Source organism: Aspergillus luchuensis, chromosome 1, assembly GCF_016861625.1.
Source record: "Aspergillus luchuensis IFO 4308 DNA, chromosome 1, nearly complete sequence".
Classification (NCBI taxonomy): Eukaryota; Fungi; Ascomycota; class Eurotiomycetes; order Eurotiales; family Aspergillaceae; genus Aspergillus; species Aspergillus luchuensis.
The window spans coordinates 5,420,106-5,437,494 of NC_054849.1; the positions used below are offsets into that span (position 1 = coordinate 5,420,106).

Genomic DNA, 17,389 nt, shown 5'->3' on the forward strand with positions numbered 1-17,389 from the left:
CACAAACGCAATCTATCTTCATAGCATGATTCATACTCTCAATATCCTATCATTAAAATCCGCCTAATATCCAAGTCATAATATGTCGTATCCAAACTCATAATATGTCCCCACAACGAGAACCCACCCCAAACCAAGAATTCACTCCACAGACAAGCAATCATCCGGGTCAAAGTACCCGCCTGACGACCGCATCCCAAAATGCATCGCTTCAATCGCCTCGTGCCCCTCATATTCATCTTCCCCATCTAGCCTCTCTTCACCTTCCTCGACCACATCCTGTGCGGTAAGCTGAGCGACCACCTTCTGATTGACGCGGTAGCAAGAAAGAATCTCCGATGTCACGGATCGTGCCGGTAGGGTGCTCGATTTGATCTGGCAGAGGACCTCGCCAAAGGCATGCATGACGAAGCTGGCGCGCGGATATTCGTTATATGTGTAAGACGCAAGGACCCGAAGCCATTCGTCACGGCAGTGCTGCCACACCAGTATCAAAGGGTGATCGCCTTCCGGGGGAGGAATGGATCTGGCCTCTCCTGCAGCGTCCAGCGCGTGAGGGGAGAACGAGTCCTGACTTCGGGAAATAGCCGTGTTCCATTGGATGTAGAGTTTTCTGATCTTATCTCTCATGCCCTTGGCGGCTGCGAATAATTGTCCGCGTTGGCCTTCGTTCTTGATCTTTTCGCGGATCGTACGCCAGGGCCGTGTCAGGTCTTCGTCTTTGCTGAAGGATGCCTCCTCTTCTGGGAATTCTGCCTCGAGCTTGGTAAGCATCTTGTCTCGCTCCTGCGTGGCGACTTCGAACCGGAGATAATCGATGATGTTGGATTTCTTGGGTCTCCGGCGGGGGTTCTTGTATGCGGGGAGTTCGCGTGCCCGGGGGCTGATCTTCTTGCGGTATTGCCGCCATGCTTGTTCGGATAGGTGGACTCCTGCTTTGCGGCCGTCGACTAGGTGACTGAGGAGACAGGCGAGTTCCTTCGCTTTGTCTGAGTCGATTGACTCCTCATCGTAGGCGATCATCTCATGCTCCACGGTACAGCGACCTAGGTTTGACAGGGTCAAATTGAAGGTGAATGAGCTCTGGAGGAACTCATCCATGGATTGGATGTCTTTCATGTCTACAGCGTACTTGGTAAGTCCGTAATGCTCTGGCGGAAACTCTGTATCTGGCAAGCCGGAATTGTAAAAGTTTCGAACGATGTTCTGATCCCAGCAGATCCAAGGAGTATCGCCATCGTAGTCACCACCAGAGAGCATATGTGCCAACGGTATGTTGCCAACACTGGGAAAGACAATTACGTCTTTGAAATGTCGTAGCTCTTGCTTCCACACGGCCGTCCGGCGTTGGATATCAGAGGGCAGATGGGCGGGCAGACGGCCGACGAGGACGTCAATGCCATCTAGTAGGATATCTTCAAATTGCCCCTTTCCATCGCGCCAGACGTTCGAAAAGCCGAAATGAACCTCATCCTCCTTCAAGACTCCGTATGGGTCAGCAATGCAGAAAGCGTATGTTGAGAGGGGAACTTCAATGCGAAGTTCGTCCACATGCCGCTTCAGAAGTTCTCGCAGGCACTTCCCTAATCGCTTACGGAGGAAATGGAAGCTCCGAGGGCAGAAGCCAGCTTCAGTAAGGCGGATTATGAACTCGGCATCATTGCTCATCCAATTTTCGAAACGCCAGGTCCTCTGAGACACCCGTCCAAAGCCATCATCCCCCGACGGGCGGATTTTCTGCACTAGGCTCCGGCAGAGCACTGCGCTGTCGGATTCGAGAACGTCCGCAAATTCCTGATATAACGATTGAATCCCTAATCGAGTGAGATCTGCGAGATGCCCCCTAATGTGCCCACCGTGATCCAATATGTTCAAAAGCTGTATAGTCTGATTTACGGGATGCAAAGGTTTAGACCATTTAACAACCTCAAAGGTAAGTTTCTCATCGTCTACCGACCCATCCCACTCGTGAGGATGCGGCCTTATCTTCAACTGCGAGTCGGATATTTGGATCCATACGTCATCGTCAGCTGTGACGTGAGATCGATGTTTGTCGACCATCCATAACCCTTTCGCACCTGCTATTCTACCCTGGAAGGCGCTTGGGGTGTATCCCGTCAGTCCCAATGAATCACAAATCTGATTGGCCAAGCTTCTAGACATCAGAGCGCAACCATCGTTCATGACAGGTTTGGATACATCTGGTAATGGTAGAACTTGCCGTGGATGTAGGACCACTGTAGCGTATGTTTTCGAGAGAGCCAATGAGAAGCGTTGAAACAATTTGCAGTTGGTTTGCATGAGGTTTTCTTCTCGAGGCATGTGCCAATCAATCAACGCATCTAGACTCATTGGAGTGCGGTTGCTACTGTCTTGATGGGGAGGTGCAACAAGAGGGACAGGGGAACTATGGTCAAAATCAATCCCATCGATTGCAAAGAAGTCGATTCGAAATTTGGGATCATCTGCTTTGCGTTTCGACTTGACCTCATCCACAAAAAAAGGCCTCCACGTCCTCCCTAAGCATTGATGAGCATTCTGCGTTAGCCATAAACCCAGGGTTTCTCGCAGGAGTGTAGGCTGTAAGGGGAACCGGAGATGCGATGGAGGCCGCGCCGGAGCTGGCACTGTCAGACTGAGAAATCTATCAGATCCAAATCGCCGGTGAAAGCGACAGGTCCGTTCAGTCTTCAATGGATTCAATCTTAACTTCAAGACCCCTTCTTCGGACCACTCCAAATCCCCAGTTAGTACGACAACTTCTGAATGTTTGTCAGTCTTGAACTTCCCAGTAGCTGCATCCCAAGCCTTGCGAGAGGACTTTTCGGGGAGCCGTTTCCCTTCCCGCTGACTATGCCCCTCTATCCAGCGCCAGAAATCATCAAGCGTCTTGAAAGAGATGTTGGGACCAACCAACATGCGGTCCAAGGATACACCCCACTCTCTAGCCACTCTCTCGAGTTCATATCTATATCGAAGCGTGACGGAACTTGGGTATTGATGATCGTGCGAGAATGGTCCGAATTGGAGAAGGCCTGTCATAATGCGCCCTTCAATTGATTCGCGAGGCTCCTGGCAAGCGAGTTGCTCTAAACTCTGTATTTCAGCAAGGTTTGTTGCTGTTGTTTGCTCACTCAGATGATGCCCCACTACAGAGTCCTCGTACATGGGTTCAGTTTCCAACATTGACTCATCGACTTCAGTGGTGCTCGACGTGAACGAGGTCTCGTAGGGAGCAGTAGTCGAATAAAGAAAGCTGGAAGAAGTATCAGCTACAGTGCTGAAGCTAAAATTCGCCCGATCGTTGGAGGTTGGTGTTGCATCATAACGCTGGAAACTGTCGGAACCCCTCAGGCGTTCCACGAATTTGGAGGGTTTATCGTTGTCGGTTTTCTTGGGGCTTTTGAATATATTAATTGGAACTGTGACATTTGATGGCTGGAAGGCCGGAAATCCGGCTCTGGTGACGTTTCCAATGGGAAGATCACAAGCGTCTTCCTTGGATATAGGCGATTGCGGCCTGTCTGGATCCTTGACCGGAGAGTTGGGAGCCGTGTGGAATTCCTCTTCCACAGAAAGCCTTCTCTTGAGCGAGTTTTCTGGTGGCGCAGGAGGCTCTTCTACCAGTTCGTCGACCTTCCTGGGAGCTGGAAAGGAGCCATTAAGCAGGTAGAGTTCGTCATTGATCAATCTTTCGAGATATCGTTGGCGCTCCTCCTTTGCAATAGTACTGCTCCCATTGCTGATAAAGATATCTCTCGAGGTGTTCGCGAATGAGCCTGGTATATGTCCCCATTGACCATCCCCAGCAGATAGCACCGTTGATTGGGAGACAATCCACTCCTCGAAGTCATTGAAGATCCGGTTCAAGTCCACCTTGCGGTTGAAGTATAGCACTCTGATCCGGCCATAAAGGCTCCAGCCAAGTGACTTATCATCCTTGCCAATAGATGGAGAGAATAAGAGGGGATTTGGGATGTCCAGATCGAATTGCTCGTTTATCGAATCGATCAACTTGTTCAATTCCTGACCAGTTCTGACTGGGGTACGGGGGAAAGTCATCTCGTGGTATAGATGGACAGGCGACGGGGTTCTTTCCCAATGCACGGGCAGTTTCTGAATTTTTACGTTGCAAACAAGCGATGCCTACCTCTCCTATCCAAAGCTCTGATTGAGTCTCCCCTGCAGTGTCCTGACGGAATGGGAAGCATACAAACAAATGATTGGCTCAATATATTAAAAGGGGTTTGATCTCAGCATCATGCACATAAAATGCATTGCCTTTCTGGTCAAAGGAGGGAAACTAGACTGATGCTGTTTAGAAATAGGGGTCGCAGAGGTTGAGACGAGGGACAGGGAGGGGCACGCACAACGGATGGAGATGCAGAAGAGAAAGAAAGAGGGCGAGGTGTTGAGCCCACACTAAGTAACAACATCCATGACAGCTCCCCCACCCCAGCAAATCATGACTGAATGTTTGGCGCCGATACCGCTAATCCTTGTGTGCTACAGCCTTATTAGTACTTATTTATACATCTACAAGGCTGGGAGCCTGATTCTGGTGATCCAGTAAGAGTGCTTGACAGCAACCGTGATTGTTATGATGATTCGAGGATGTCTCAATTTGACCGCGCACTTCTGACTCTATTCCAGGCCGTGATTGTATTTGTCGGTTGCCGTGTAAACGGACCCAGTAACAGTCCCCACTCCTTGCCCGATCAGAATGACAAACAATGAACTGGAGAAAAGAAAGCGAAAAGGAACATCTATCGCACCAAATCGGCCGCCGACGGATTCCACAGTGAATGCAATGGGGCGGTTATTTCGTTTGTAACAATGTGTATGGGGTTTCGCTCCACAACATAGACCCCCCCAGTTGCTTGGACATGATCTGTTGGGATCAGCAGCGGCACCAAGAGGAACTGTCCAGACTAAAGAGATCCTGATCGGTCTACGTCCGGAGCGATGGGACTGAATCGGGCCCTTCTTGTCCCACGGTATTCCCATCTGCGGAGTGCGGCTCTGGTATGGGTGTCAAGGATCCCATATCAACATCCTGTGGTTGTACATGCTTGCTTTTGGTGCCGATCTTATATCCAATCACGAGCGTGATATAGAGTGGAATGCCTATGTAGGAGGTCACAAATGCCATGCTGCGATCGATCCCTTTGGGGTAATATTCTGGGTCGACAAAGTCGAGCCCACGTATGACCGTAACAAAGACGCATACTACCAGTGCAACCCACGATCCGAACAGCCCAAGGGGCGCTCTGAAGGACAAGACCTCATCAGTGATCTTTTGAGCCTTTCTTGCTCGAATGAAAGAGAAATGGATCACGAGAATTGAAGCCCACGTCAGGATACTGAACATGGAAACCAGGTTGACCGAGTATTCAAACAGTCTCTTAGAGCCACTGGAGATATTCAGGTACGCCAAACACGCCAAAGCAGAGCATGTACCCAACGAATAGATGGGGGTTCCTCGCCTATTAGTACGGCACAGGAAGAAAGGGGCATTCTTGTCCAATGAAAGACCCTGTAGTGTTACGCTTGCCATTTGTAGAGCCTGGTTTGCAGCCGATAGCACGAATAGCAAAAGACAGGCGTTCAGGATGTGAGGAATTACCGAAGGGCCGGCTGATTGAGCAACAGCTACGAAGGCCGAGGCTGTCCGATGCTGGGGCGTATTGTGGGAAAATGCTAGCATGTGGGTGTCATGGGGAACAAGTATTCCCAAGAGCGTTATGTTGACAATGTTGAACACCAAGATGCGATAAAAGGTCACCTTGATCGCCCGACCTGCCGCTTTTCGGGGGTTTGGTGTGCGCAGGATTGTCATTCCCATCAACTCACTTCCAAGATAGGCGAGCGTAGCGGATGGGACTGTTCTGCAAATAGCACGGACGGTACCTGCCACGGCGCCTCCTGCTCCACTAGCAAATGCCCCAGGGTCTCTCCAGTAGCGAAAGCCTTTCATATCGCGATCTGGTCCCCCTCCAAGTGCAAGGACAATGGATAGAGCCATAAGCCCTGACATCACCAGTACCTTGAAGAATGACAAAATGACTTCGTACTTTCCCAGATATCGACCGCACATGGAATTGGCGGCTATGATGACCCCTAAAAAGGCTGTAGTCCAAAAAGCTGAGTATTTCGCTTCGTTATCTTGCCAGTACGCTATCAGCAACTCTCCTGCTGCCAGCTGGTTGGGGATGACGACCATGAACTTGAACCAGTATCTATCATTCTGTGGTTATTGCATGTTGGAGGTAGAGATCCAATCCCATACAAGGCGGCTTACATCCATCCCAGAGTGAACCCAAGCGCAGGATCACAGAGCCTAGTTGCATGGTCCGTCATGGATGGCTCAGGAGACCACGAGGCCACCTCACCTAGAGCGCAGAGAACCAAGTAGACAACTATCCCAACACCTGTATAGGAGATCAAAATCGATGCAGGCTAACCGTATTAGTAACAGTAGGTTGAAGAAGAGCGAGACGCTTACACCTGCTCTATTTCAAGTGTTAATTGTGGCTTTCGAGTTTGGGGATTGTTCTCTTACTTGGACAGTGCATTCCCCGCGCAGATCGTCAACCCTGTATTGATAGCACCGCCAATAGCTTGGAAGACGAAAGATCAGTTAGAAGTCTAAATATTTTTAATCGGAATACTGACCAACCATGGTTATCTGTTGGGGCTTCAAGACACCGTAGGAAGCCGCTGAAAGCCCATCCTGGCTAGGAGGGTGTGTTGAAAAAGCGTAGTGTTCATTCGTGGGGATAATTCTTTCAGATCCCTGTACTCCCTGGCTTGGTTGAGGCATGCTCACTTCGTGAGACGAGCATCTAGCTGAACACGCCATTAAATTGCAGATTCAGAATTTAGAGCAGTGGGAAAGTAGACAGCTCAGCTGAAATGGAAGGCGTGCACACGGAAGGAGCATGTCCCGGGAGCCATATGCGTGCTTTTCCGCATACACTCAGTAATTAGTTACTTAAAAGGGTAACGTGAGACGGAATTGTGGATCACGTCTTAGGTTGGATTGAAATGGCATGGGTATAAGTAGAAGTAAGTTCTGGCTTAAACGGAAAGATATCGTCCCATCAAGGCTGAAAGCCCCTCAGATACATTGGTAAATCAAAGAAATGAGTGGTGAGTCCTACACACTCAAGACGACCATAAACCATCATAAATACAAAAACGCCGGTCTAGAGCCCCCAGGGAATAGAAAAAGAAAACGGAAAATAAGCCGTTCGTGTAAGCGGAATAAGGCAGAGAAGAGAATGAAGCCATCATCGCATGGCGTGGCTTCGACAGATTGGTGTCATATACACATCGCGCCGGGTCCCAGGAGGCACGTCTAGCGTCGCCTCAAAATCCTTTTGCTGGAAAGTAAAATGCATATCCTGATTACCTCGACATGTAGAGGGAGTCGCTAGATTCCGTTCTTGGGAATATCCGGGTGTAAAGCGAGTCGCTCGATTCAGTCCGAGGGAACATCCGTTGGTGAGCCTTGGAGATTACCCGGTCGGTGTAGACACCCTTGGCCGTGCCTCGGACAACTTCCTCAAGATATTCCCGGAAGTCGTGAGGAGCGAAGTCGGGATAAAGGTCCTTGGAGGTCAAGTAGCCCAAGTACTTGGCGTACTCAGGATTGTTGTCGCCGCGGACACCCCATGACAGTTGGTTTTCGGCCAGGTATCGGGGAATGAACTTGACAGGATCGAAGGGATAGGTCTCACTGGACTGCCGAGCTGCAAGCACCCTTGTGTAGATAGTCTCTTCAGGGATCTGTGACAGATGAGGTCAGCTTACACCCAACAACCGCAGCGAGTCACTGTACTTACATAATTCCTTTGGATCTTTTCCTCGCTGATCTCCTCCAGAAGGTCATAAATCTGATTCTGTGTAAGGACCGTGTTGTAGGCGAAAACCATCTTGTTCAGTGTCCGGTCATCAACAATGATCTTGGCGACGTAGCGTCCAATGTCTCGAAGGTCCGTTAGGGCAAGAGGTGTGTTGCCATCACCGACTATTTCGTTGTTCGCCGTAGTCATGGCATAGTCGGTCCTTCCGGAACCGAGGCGGGGGTAAGAAAGCTGGTACCACCAACCGATGTCAATGATGGTGTAAGGAAGTCGGAGCTGTTTGATGTGGTTGTACACTGTTTCTTTCTGGAGGAGAAGTCAGCTGATGATCCACGGAAGGTATGGTGTGCGGCGGCGGCGACTTACCTCGTCCCTCAACCACATGATTCCACCAGGTGGTGCCACAGTGATGAAGCCACATGGGATGAATCGTTGAACTCCAGCACTCTTTGCAGCCTTAGCGAGAGGGATTTGGTCCTGCTGTTCCGCAGGACCGACACAGCTGACAACGACATCGATTCCCGTCAACACGTCGGCGAGAGACTCCTCAGGGCCCTTGAGATCGCCCTTGCGAATCTGTACGCCTCGCTCTTGGAGGGCTACGATGGCAGGCTTTTGAACCGACCGGGGACGGACGAGAGCATGAACTTCCTATATTAATGAGAAGCAGTGCAGAGGTTAGTCTTGAGCTCAGAGATGAGAGAAGATACAAGGAGAGCAGGGGGGTTCTTACAAAGCCGGGATTCTCAAGCAGTCCGTTCGCGATGGAGCCGCCCGTTTCGCCCGCAGCCCCGACCAGCAGAACTCTAGTTCGCGACATGATGGTTGCAGAAAGTGGCAATGATTCGTAGGGAGGGATACTGATCGTTCGAGGTAATGCAAGTTTGTTGGTTGGGAGGGTTGGGAGGGGGGTGGAAGGGATTTATCAAAAGGCGAAGAATTCAGGTTTTGTCTCCCTGCCGTTTCCCAAGTATGTATTTTTGACGTTAACGTTTCCAGGCCAAATGGAGGGTCATTCGACGTTATAAAGGCCAGCGTCCCACTGGAGGATGGTCACTACCCACTTTTTTTCTTATCCAGAAGTGGCCAGGGGTGGGTCGATTGTGGATGTTAAGCTCCCTAAGATACGTGCCCCCCTTGAAGGTGTGTGGAATCGGCTGGAGAAGGGAAGGGCGGCTGTCCTCCGTTCGTAGGCAGGCTGTCTGTCCTCCGGGGGACCCCATCATGCGTCATCGTATCTTGAATGCTACGATCGGTGCGAGTGCTCAGCACTGAGGGTCTTCTAGACCACACAATGGTGGGCTTTGTCTACCATGAAAATGATTTTTTTATTTCGCTGGAAGGAAACATACTTTGTAATAATTACATTTTTCTGTTTCCCTTTTTTGTCCTCGCGACCTGCAAGACCTTCACACTAACAGTATTGCTAGTACTAGTCGGAACATCGGCCCCAAAGAGGCGTTACTCTCTGCTGCGGCCCGGTGGCTCGGGAGTCAAACACCCAAAGGGAATTACGTCACTCGCCATTGCCCTGCCCGGGAAGCCGTAAGGCAAGTGACGATACTGGGGTTTCATGACCACTTTTGCCCGCGGCGGTTTTTGTTGCTTGGTGTCTCAGACCATTTCGAGCAAACACCACCATCATCTCCTCTATGATTCAGTCCTACCATCATCGTACCATGGCAGTGGATATCGAGTGCAGACGGTCACCCCTCCCCGTGTATCCTGGAGTCATTTCTCGCCCTGCTCGATCAATTCACTGGAAGCCACGTTATACCCATAACTCTGACCCCTTCATGGACTTTTGCAATTTTTCCTTTTTCTTTTTCTTTTTACCTGCGTAGAATGCGGGGAGTGGAGGGTCGGTTCCCCTCACAATCTCAGCATCAATCAGGTTGCATATTACTGCGTTTACTGCTTTACATAACCACCCCCCACGTCAGTGATCTTCGGATCTGCGTGGCGGCTTCATATTCATGACCATTTGCAACTCTGGGAGCATGACGACATGTGGCATCCCTCCTCTGGACCGATCATTGCCATTGGCGGAATGAGCATTTGGTCCCATGGTTACACGCATGGTCCGCCAGGTAAAGAACTACCGCCCAGTGCGTTGGAATCGGTTGTGGAGGCTAGAAAACGAGAACTTGCAACTTGAACAGCCTTGAACCTTTTTGCGCCATGACCGGGTGGTAGAGAAGTAAGGCAATAGCCGTTTATGCCACTGACCGGATCTTTGACTGCCCCTCACAATTTGTGAGCTTGCTTCCGGCGGATGACCTGGTGTTGACTGTCATCTGGAAAGATCCGATGCACACCACCTTTTCATCCACTTCTCGAATTTACATATTCGTAGACACTAGTTCATGCTTGCGGGGTCCAGGACAGATTCACCTTGCTGCAGACCATCCCGTCTCGCCGAATCTGACCTTCCGGATAAGGGCCGCGACATCCACTCATTTATCGTCGACTTGGGCTACCTGGAACTTCTTGGTTGCATTGTTGGCTACGCTCATTCCCTAGTCATATTGCCAGGAAAATCCGGGGTTTCGAGACGTGAGTAGATAAGCGTTCCCTTGCCGTGCCTGGCATCGGATCGGATAGCCACTCAAATTTAAAGTTGTGAATACTGGCTTGCTTCCCTACTAAGTTTATCGACAGCTAGCTACAAGGCCAATGATCTCTCGAGACTAGCGGCTTGCATCTTGAAATGAGACATCCCAAATTGACTGTCATGATGGACTACGGAAGTCTTTGACATTACAATCGCTGGATCAGAACGGCGTCCCACGCAATGAAACCAAATGTCGGAGCAATTGATCTTCACAGCACTCCATATCGAGTATTATTTAAACGAAAGGCAGGTTCCCCGAATTGAAGGTGCAAGCCGTACCCTTAGGATACGCTAGAAACCGCAGCCTGGTCGGCCAGTAGGCTGCCCATGCCTGCCTAGCGGTCGCACTACTGCAGTCATTCAACGATAATGGGCCAATGGATTGAAACGAGGCGAAGTGGATCAACCACTAGAGAACAAACCGCGCTGGACTAGCCGCGATCAAGCACGGCGAAGGATCGTGACTATTTATTGCCGAGTGATTTCTGGGGGAATTCCAGGCGGTTGTTGGGGCATGTGAGAATTTCAGACCCTCGTCTTCTGGCTCGATCTGCAGGTCCGTCACGGCCCTTTCCGCCAATTGCAACCAGGGCCGTCCGTACACCCGCAGCAGGCTGAGACGATGGTGCTATTCGACGGTGGGAAGTCGGTGTGAGAGTCAGGGAGAGAGGGTGTGTCCAGGGCCTCCTCTCCGGGAATTCTCTCTGCGGGTATTGGAGGAGGCGGGCAGGAGAGCTCCGAAGGCATGCAGCTAAACGGGAAATGGGTTAGCAACAAACCCCCACTTCTTCGGTGGTGGTCCAGTCTGAGCCTGGTGCCCCATAGCGTCCTTTTTCTCCAAACGGTGGGGTATGGAAATTGCGGGCAGAATGCTGAGAGGGAGGGTGTCGTGGGAACTGGAAATGTGGGTGAAAAGCATTTCAATGTAACCATGATCATGTTTCTCTCAGGGTTACGCTTTTTCCTTTTTTTTTTCACTTCCGCCGATGGTTGGAGGCGGAAGGTTGGCCTGTCCCAAAACGGCCACATGCCTTGAGGTCAATTACTGACTTACTTGCATTATTATATTGTTATTGGTCCCAGCGGAGTAGCATCAGATATTGGCAAACCCGTCAGAATCCAACGGGCGCACAATGGTGCCATGATTGCCATGATTGTTGGTTTTCCTCTACACCACGGCTACAAAAAGTTTAACGACCACCATTATCATGATTCATCTGAACGATCTCGACCATCATACTAAATGACTCTATCTGTCAGACGCGGTAGACAAGTGTGACCAGCTGATGACCTTAGTGGGGAGATTGATCATTCATCAATCAATCAATTCCTGCCAGGGAGCATGTGATTGGAGAGCGAGGAGTCTGTTCTCATCATCCCAGAGCTCCCAACGCAACCATTCCGCGTCCTTCAATTCGATTGATGTCGACAATTCCCTGTCTATACTAATCTCTTTAGCTCAACAATCCAACGAATGGTATACCATACCACTCCCGTCTGCAGATGGATTGGAACCTCGTCAGCAATGAAACCGCCGTCTGCTTGTATGGTCGCTTGGCAGTCGTTCGTCTATCCTACTCGATAACAAAAGCCACGCAGATTGGCGGCATTCCCGACCGCGCTGCTCTCGGACAATTACCTGTTACCGCACACCACCCCCTCCAACCACTCTTGGAGGGATGTTGAGCTCAGGTACAATTCCCTGGTCACCAGGGGAGATTGCTCAAATATCCGATCCATCTTGCCATCGTCCGGCCTCTGAACCAAGAACTCGGCAGTAAGACCTTGGTCTTGTCTTTATCCGGATGGTCTAACGGGAGACATCGGAAGCCCTGATCGCTTTTATTGTGCCTCCTTGGCGGTTACTGGACAGCCCTTGAATACGTCGACTCTAGGTTTCAATCGAAGCGCAATATACATCCAGGACTAACTCATACTACCGTGTACCCCTAAATGCTCATGGTGCACCTCTGCTAGGTATAATTCACATATAGCCTGCCTTTGCAAGGTTTTTCATGCGATTACTAAAACCACACTTCGGTTTGGGTGTATACGTGTGTGAATGTTCGTGTCATAACAATAATGATGGGCAATCTCATTGTAATTAGAATAATACAGTTACTATGTCAGACTATTCTTATGTTATAGATCTCTTGGGCCATCTATACATATCTTTGGATAAACCCAACAACTAACAGCATAAAAGCTAAGCACAGCAAACGGACTGTCAGATAATAAATTAGACTATGCTCAAGTCACTTGATGGGAAATAGCGGAATGATTGACAATTGTCCGCCCTTCAGTGCTTCCCAGCACCTTGATGCGGTCGTCACAACATGCCAGCATCATCACCCAACGGCCGGTTATTCGACGGTCTAAATCCTATCTCAACTACCATTGCACAGTTTTATGTTGGCGTCGACACTAGCCCCAACGACAAGTTACATTCTACCCCGGTGACCTCGCAGATCTCAGTGAAGAGCTTTGCTAGTGGACAGCTACGCAGGACCCATGCCATATAGTGGTCGATTTTGATTTAAGCTTCTTATTTCCGGCCCTACCTAAGCTATTAGACGACAAAGCTTATGGCTACTGGATCAGTTGAGTATCAAGCCGGGTGTTCACTTCGCTTTTCGTGCCCGGGTACTATTGGGCTCATTATGAACCATCTACCGACCCCTGTGCCTTTAGCAGCGACACCGGGCGGTTGGTTAACAGACAGTTAAACGACCAACGAAATGCCATTAACTAGACCGAAGGAGCATACGGCATACGGAATTCTAATCATTCAGGCGTTGCCTGCTACAATATAGGAACCACGTGTAACCATAAGAGTGGTCGTGAAAGCCTTCAATTTCAAGCTACTTGTCCTTCGTTGTTGCTAACGGCCATCTGGTACTCGTTGGTGGGACTACATGGCTGATAGCATTAGATAGGTCGGATTGCACGGAGATCATGATCTAGCTTATCGATCCTTCTAAGATAAAGTGAGATATTGATTAATGCGAACTAATGGCACGGTCTAGAAGCTTTGGGTGGGATCTCGCCTAACGAGCTAGTCATCGTCGGCTAGACTAGCAACCCCCGGTGTGTTTGGATAGTTTCAATTCGTCAGTTGCGGACCATGCCGGATGATAGGGGTATGGCATTCCGCTTATACCTCTTGTGTATGATGTCCATTCATCTGGGCCAATTACTCGAGGATGGGATAAATAGGTTAACATATAGGCACCGGCAGTGTGAGGTGCCCTGTACTTTTTCTCTCATGACCGTCCTATATCTGGCTGATGATCTGGCTATGGTTATCAAAAGCGTAGGTTCCTGAAAACGCCCATGATAGTAATATGGTCTTGATACATCCCCTTGCGAGTAAGGCACATCATCATGGTTCTAAGCTCCCCAACGGGGTCGTAGTTCCCTTATATGGCATGATCAGGATCAGCTGTGAAGTCGGGTTTCCTAATGGGGTGTAGCGTCTTCCTTCACAGTCCTCCGATTCTAGTAGTCTACAGACTACCTTCTCCATAGCATCAGATTCCAGCCCATTGTTTCCATTATCCATTATGCTGGTTCCTGGCCGTGAAGTAACCGCATTTACAGCACATTATCAAGCCTGATGGATCCCCCCCTCTCCTCCCTTCTCCCTCAGGCCTCATGACTTCTGCTGAGCGGACTTGCTCCGACGCCATGACGCCCTTTTTCAACCAGCTATGCCGGCTAAACAACCTCAGATGAACGTGCTAGATGTCTGGTTGCTAATGCCATATATGCGAAGTTCACATCCAGGTCCATCAAGTAACATCATGATAAGCATGAATGCAGATCAGAATCAGCATACAGTGGATTGATCGACTACTTATCAAGATTGATGGTGCTAGTACGTAGTAATGTGGGTAGAACTGGGAACTGGGGATACCCCGGATCGACGACCCCCACGCGGGGTCACCTCCACTTCTCCGCTTCATACTTAAAGTCTAGCACTATGAGGCATGCTCGAAGACATCATGCCTCGGGAACTCTATAGTTAATCCGCCTACCAGGTTTACATCCGTCTAAAGCCTGAAGCAGATCGTCATCAACACTTGTTCTGATCGGCTTTTCTCCGATACTTCTTGCCCCCCTATCGTCCAATCAAGGGCGCCAGATACAAGCTATACCCCGGATCATCAATGACGGTGAAGAGTATGTGGCTTGGTTTGCGTCGGGATATGCCGTGCTGGTCGGTACTCAAGGCCTGGAGACGAGATAAAGAATGTTTCTCTCGTCCAGACAGCTTCTGAGACCCCCACGTTGACACAAAACCCCTCCAATGATTGGTAGATGCCCATACCTTGGAAGCTAACATCCAGGACCGGGGCTGATGTGAAGGACAAAGCTCCTACTAGCGTTGAATATGAAGCAGGGGCCTTGTAGACATTATAACCCATCCTGTCTTCCGGGTCGCCCTTCATTTCATCCAGACTGAACCTTAAGCTCGAAAGTCTCTAGGTCAGCATCGATACAGCAACATAACTTCCGCGTTAGGGAATTCATGATTACTTCCGCTAGCTTCATCAATCATTAATATCATACAGATCCTATCACCCTAGCTACCAATATGGCGGAGATATCGCAGTCCAAACCAGAAATCGCTCATGAGGAAAATATAGGCCATCCTGCAAACAATCATGAAACAGACTGGGTTAAGAAGCAGACGTCTGATGGCGATGTTGCTATGACGCTTATTACGGACCCGGATGCGCTTGATGAGCCTGTTGATCCGGCAGAAGTAAGGAAGATACTGTGGAAGATCGATTTCATGATCCTTCCATATCTGGCAGTTTGCTATGCATTCTTCTACATTGACAAGGTACGCGGCTCCACTTTCCTTGCGATCTATTCTTGCGGCGGCTAATTGTAATTTGCGATAGACAACCCTGAGTTACGCGGCAATCTTTGGGATTGAGGAAGACCTCAACCTCCATGGCACACAATATAGCTGGCTATCGAGTATTTTCTACTTTGGGTTTCTGGCCTGGGCATTTGTGAGTTGTATCATCTATAATATGAGATCCAAATGCTAAAATTCTACTAGCCCACCAACTTCCTTTTGCAACGCTTACCAATTGGTAAGAGCGTCGTTTTCTGTAATGAGGTACGGGCTAACTGTGCCATCTAGGAAAGTATCTTGGTGCCAATATATTCCTGTGGTATGTCAGTAAACGGGCCGATGTTTTCGAAGAATATGCTAATCTTATGAAGGGGAGTATTCCTCATCATACAGGCAGCATGTCATAATTTCACCACGCTCGCTGTGCTGCGAGCCCTAGGTGGTGCAGCAGAGGCATGCGCGGACCCAGCTTTCATGCTCATCACTGGTATGTGGTATACGCGACGTGAACAGCCGGTACGCTTAGGTTTATGGTACACTGCCAATGGTTTGGGGATCGCGCTTGGTGGTCTTCTGGGCTACGGAATAGGTAATATCAGAGGCGCCCTTCCGTCGTGGAAGTACGAGTTCATCGTAATGTATGGATGTTTCTAAAACGTATGGTCCTTACCACAATGCTAACTTGTCTTCGTCAGTGGCTCTCTTTGTGCAGCCTGGGGAATCGTTATGTTCATTCTCCTGCCGGACTCGCCAGTTACTGCGCCGCTTCTCACCAAGCGGCAGCGCCGAATTGCCATCGAAAGAGTGAGGGAAAACCAGACGGGTATTGAAAACAAGCATATCAAGCCACACCAGATTTGGGAAGCTTTTACGGACTACAAGCTCTACATCTTCTTTTTACTGGGTGTATCTTGTGAGTGACGACTTTGTAGCATACAAAAGTTGGTAACGCTAATTTCCCATTAACAGGCAACATTCCCAACGGTGGTATCTCGAACTTTGGAACTATTATCATTCAAGGTTTCGGTTTCTCGACGCTCGTGACAACCTTGATGCAGGTATGGAAGTCTTCAAAGAGACGTTTTACCTGAACACTAACAGCATAGATCCCTTACGGAGCGATTATCGCACTCTCCATCCTCCTCTGCGTGTACCTCAATGACCGCTTCGAAAACAGGCGTTGCGTCTTCATCGTGATCTTCCTCCTCCCGAACATTGCAGGAGCCTTCGGGCTACGCTTCGTCCCACCGCATGTCAAAGTCGGTCGCTTGATTTGCTACTACTTGACCGGGCCATACAATGCTGCCTTCGTGCTGATTCTCAGTATGCAAATCGCAAACACAGCCGGTACATTACCCTACCCCTCCCCTCCCCTCCTCTTCCTCCTACTCTATCAAAGATATAATCAGGCCTAACGCTGCACAGGACACACGAAAAAGGTCGTTACCAACGCAGTCCTCTTCCTAGGTTACTGTACCGGTAACATAGCAGGACCTTTCTTTTACAAGGAGAGCCAAAAGTAAGCTTTCCGCTGACCATTGTAATGGATACCACTAAAAGAATTGGGATAACAGGCCAACCTATGATCTGGGAATCTGGTCAATGATCGTCTGCCACCTTGTCGAAGTCGTGCTTATTACGGCTCTCGGTCTTCTGCTTCGCTGGGAGAACAAACGCCGTGACCGAATCCAGTCCCAGTTGGCTGGTGGTTTGGAAGGAAGAGATTTAGATTCCACAGCATTTCTGGATTTGACGGACAGGGAGAATCTCAAGTATGCCATGCCTTTCCTCGCTGTCAGGGTCTGCCATTGTATATGTGATGCTAACTGCTGCCTTTTGATAGCTTCCGATATATTTACTAGCTTCTTTCTGCAACGCGTTCTTTCTTTTGGCAGTTCGTTCTGTCTGGAAATCTTATTTCCAGCAAGCCGTTGATCGGTATATCCTGGCGCAACATGGAATTAGAGCTTTCACCAAGCTCGCTAGAGATTCATATAGCGAGTCTCGAACCTTAGGCTAAACAATGGTAGACGATAT

General features: G+C 49.5%; 4 protein-coding genes across 4 annotated transcripts; 1 reads left to right on the plus strand and 3 right to left on the minus strand.

Moving 5' to 3' along the window:
* Positions 1–141: 141 nt before the first annotated feature.
* On the minus strand, positions 142–4,062 carry AKAW2_11829A (RNA dependent RNA polymerase; the record flags this gene model as incomplete). Its single annotated transcript, XM_041684356.1, has 1 exon — positions 142–4,062. The coding sequence occupies one exon, from the start codon at positions 4,060–4,062 to the stop codon at positions 142–144; it is 3,921 nt and encodes a 1,306-aa protein (XP_041538549.1).
* Positions 4,063–4,951: 889 nt separating this feature from the next.
* Positions 4,952–6,823, minus strand: AKAW2_11830A (putative amino acid permease; the record flags this gene model as incomplete). Its single annotated transcript, XM_041684358.1, has 5 exons — positions 4,952–6,239; positions 6,302–6,459; positions 6,506–6,512; positions 6,563–6,620; positions 6,676–6,823. The coding sequence occupies 5 exons, from the start codon at positions 6,821–6,823 to the stop codon at positions 4,952–4,954; spliced, it is 1,659 nt and encodes a 552-aa protein (XP_041538550.1).
* Positions 6,824–7,410: 587 nt separating this feature from the next.
* Positions 7,411–8,688, minus strand: AKAW2_11831A (aromatic alcohol reductase; the record flags this gene model as incomplete). The annotated part of the gene is made up of 4 exons (XM_041684359.1): positions 7,411–7,791; positions 7,848–8,174; positions 8,235–8,519; positions 8,602–8,688. The coding sequence occupies 4 exons, from the start codon at positions 8,686–8,688 to the stop codon at positions 7,411–7,413; spliced, it is 1,080 nt and encodes a 359-aa protein (XP_041538551.1).
* Positions 8,689–15,079: 6,391 nt separating this feature from the next.
* On the plus strand, positions 15,080–17,214 carry AKAW2_11832S (putative MFS allantoate transporter; the record flags this gene model as incomplete). Its single annotated transcript, XM_041684360.1, has 11 exons — positions 15,080–15,331; positions 15,393–15,506; positions 15,557–15,590; positions 15,641–15,671; positions 15,724–15,990; positions 16,048–16,265; positions 16,322–16,410; positions 16,459–16,699; positions 16,778–16,871; positions 16,927–17,124; positions 17,196–17,214. The coding sequence occupies 11 exons, from the start codon at positions 15,080–15,082 to the stop codon at positions 17,212–17,214; spliced, it is 1,557 nt and encodes a 518-aa protein (XP_041538552.1).
* Between the last annotated feature and the right edge of the window lie 175 nt (positions 17,215–17,389).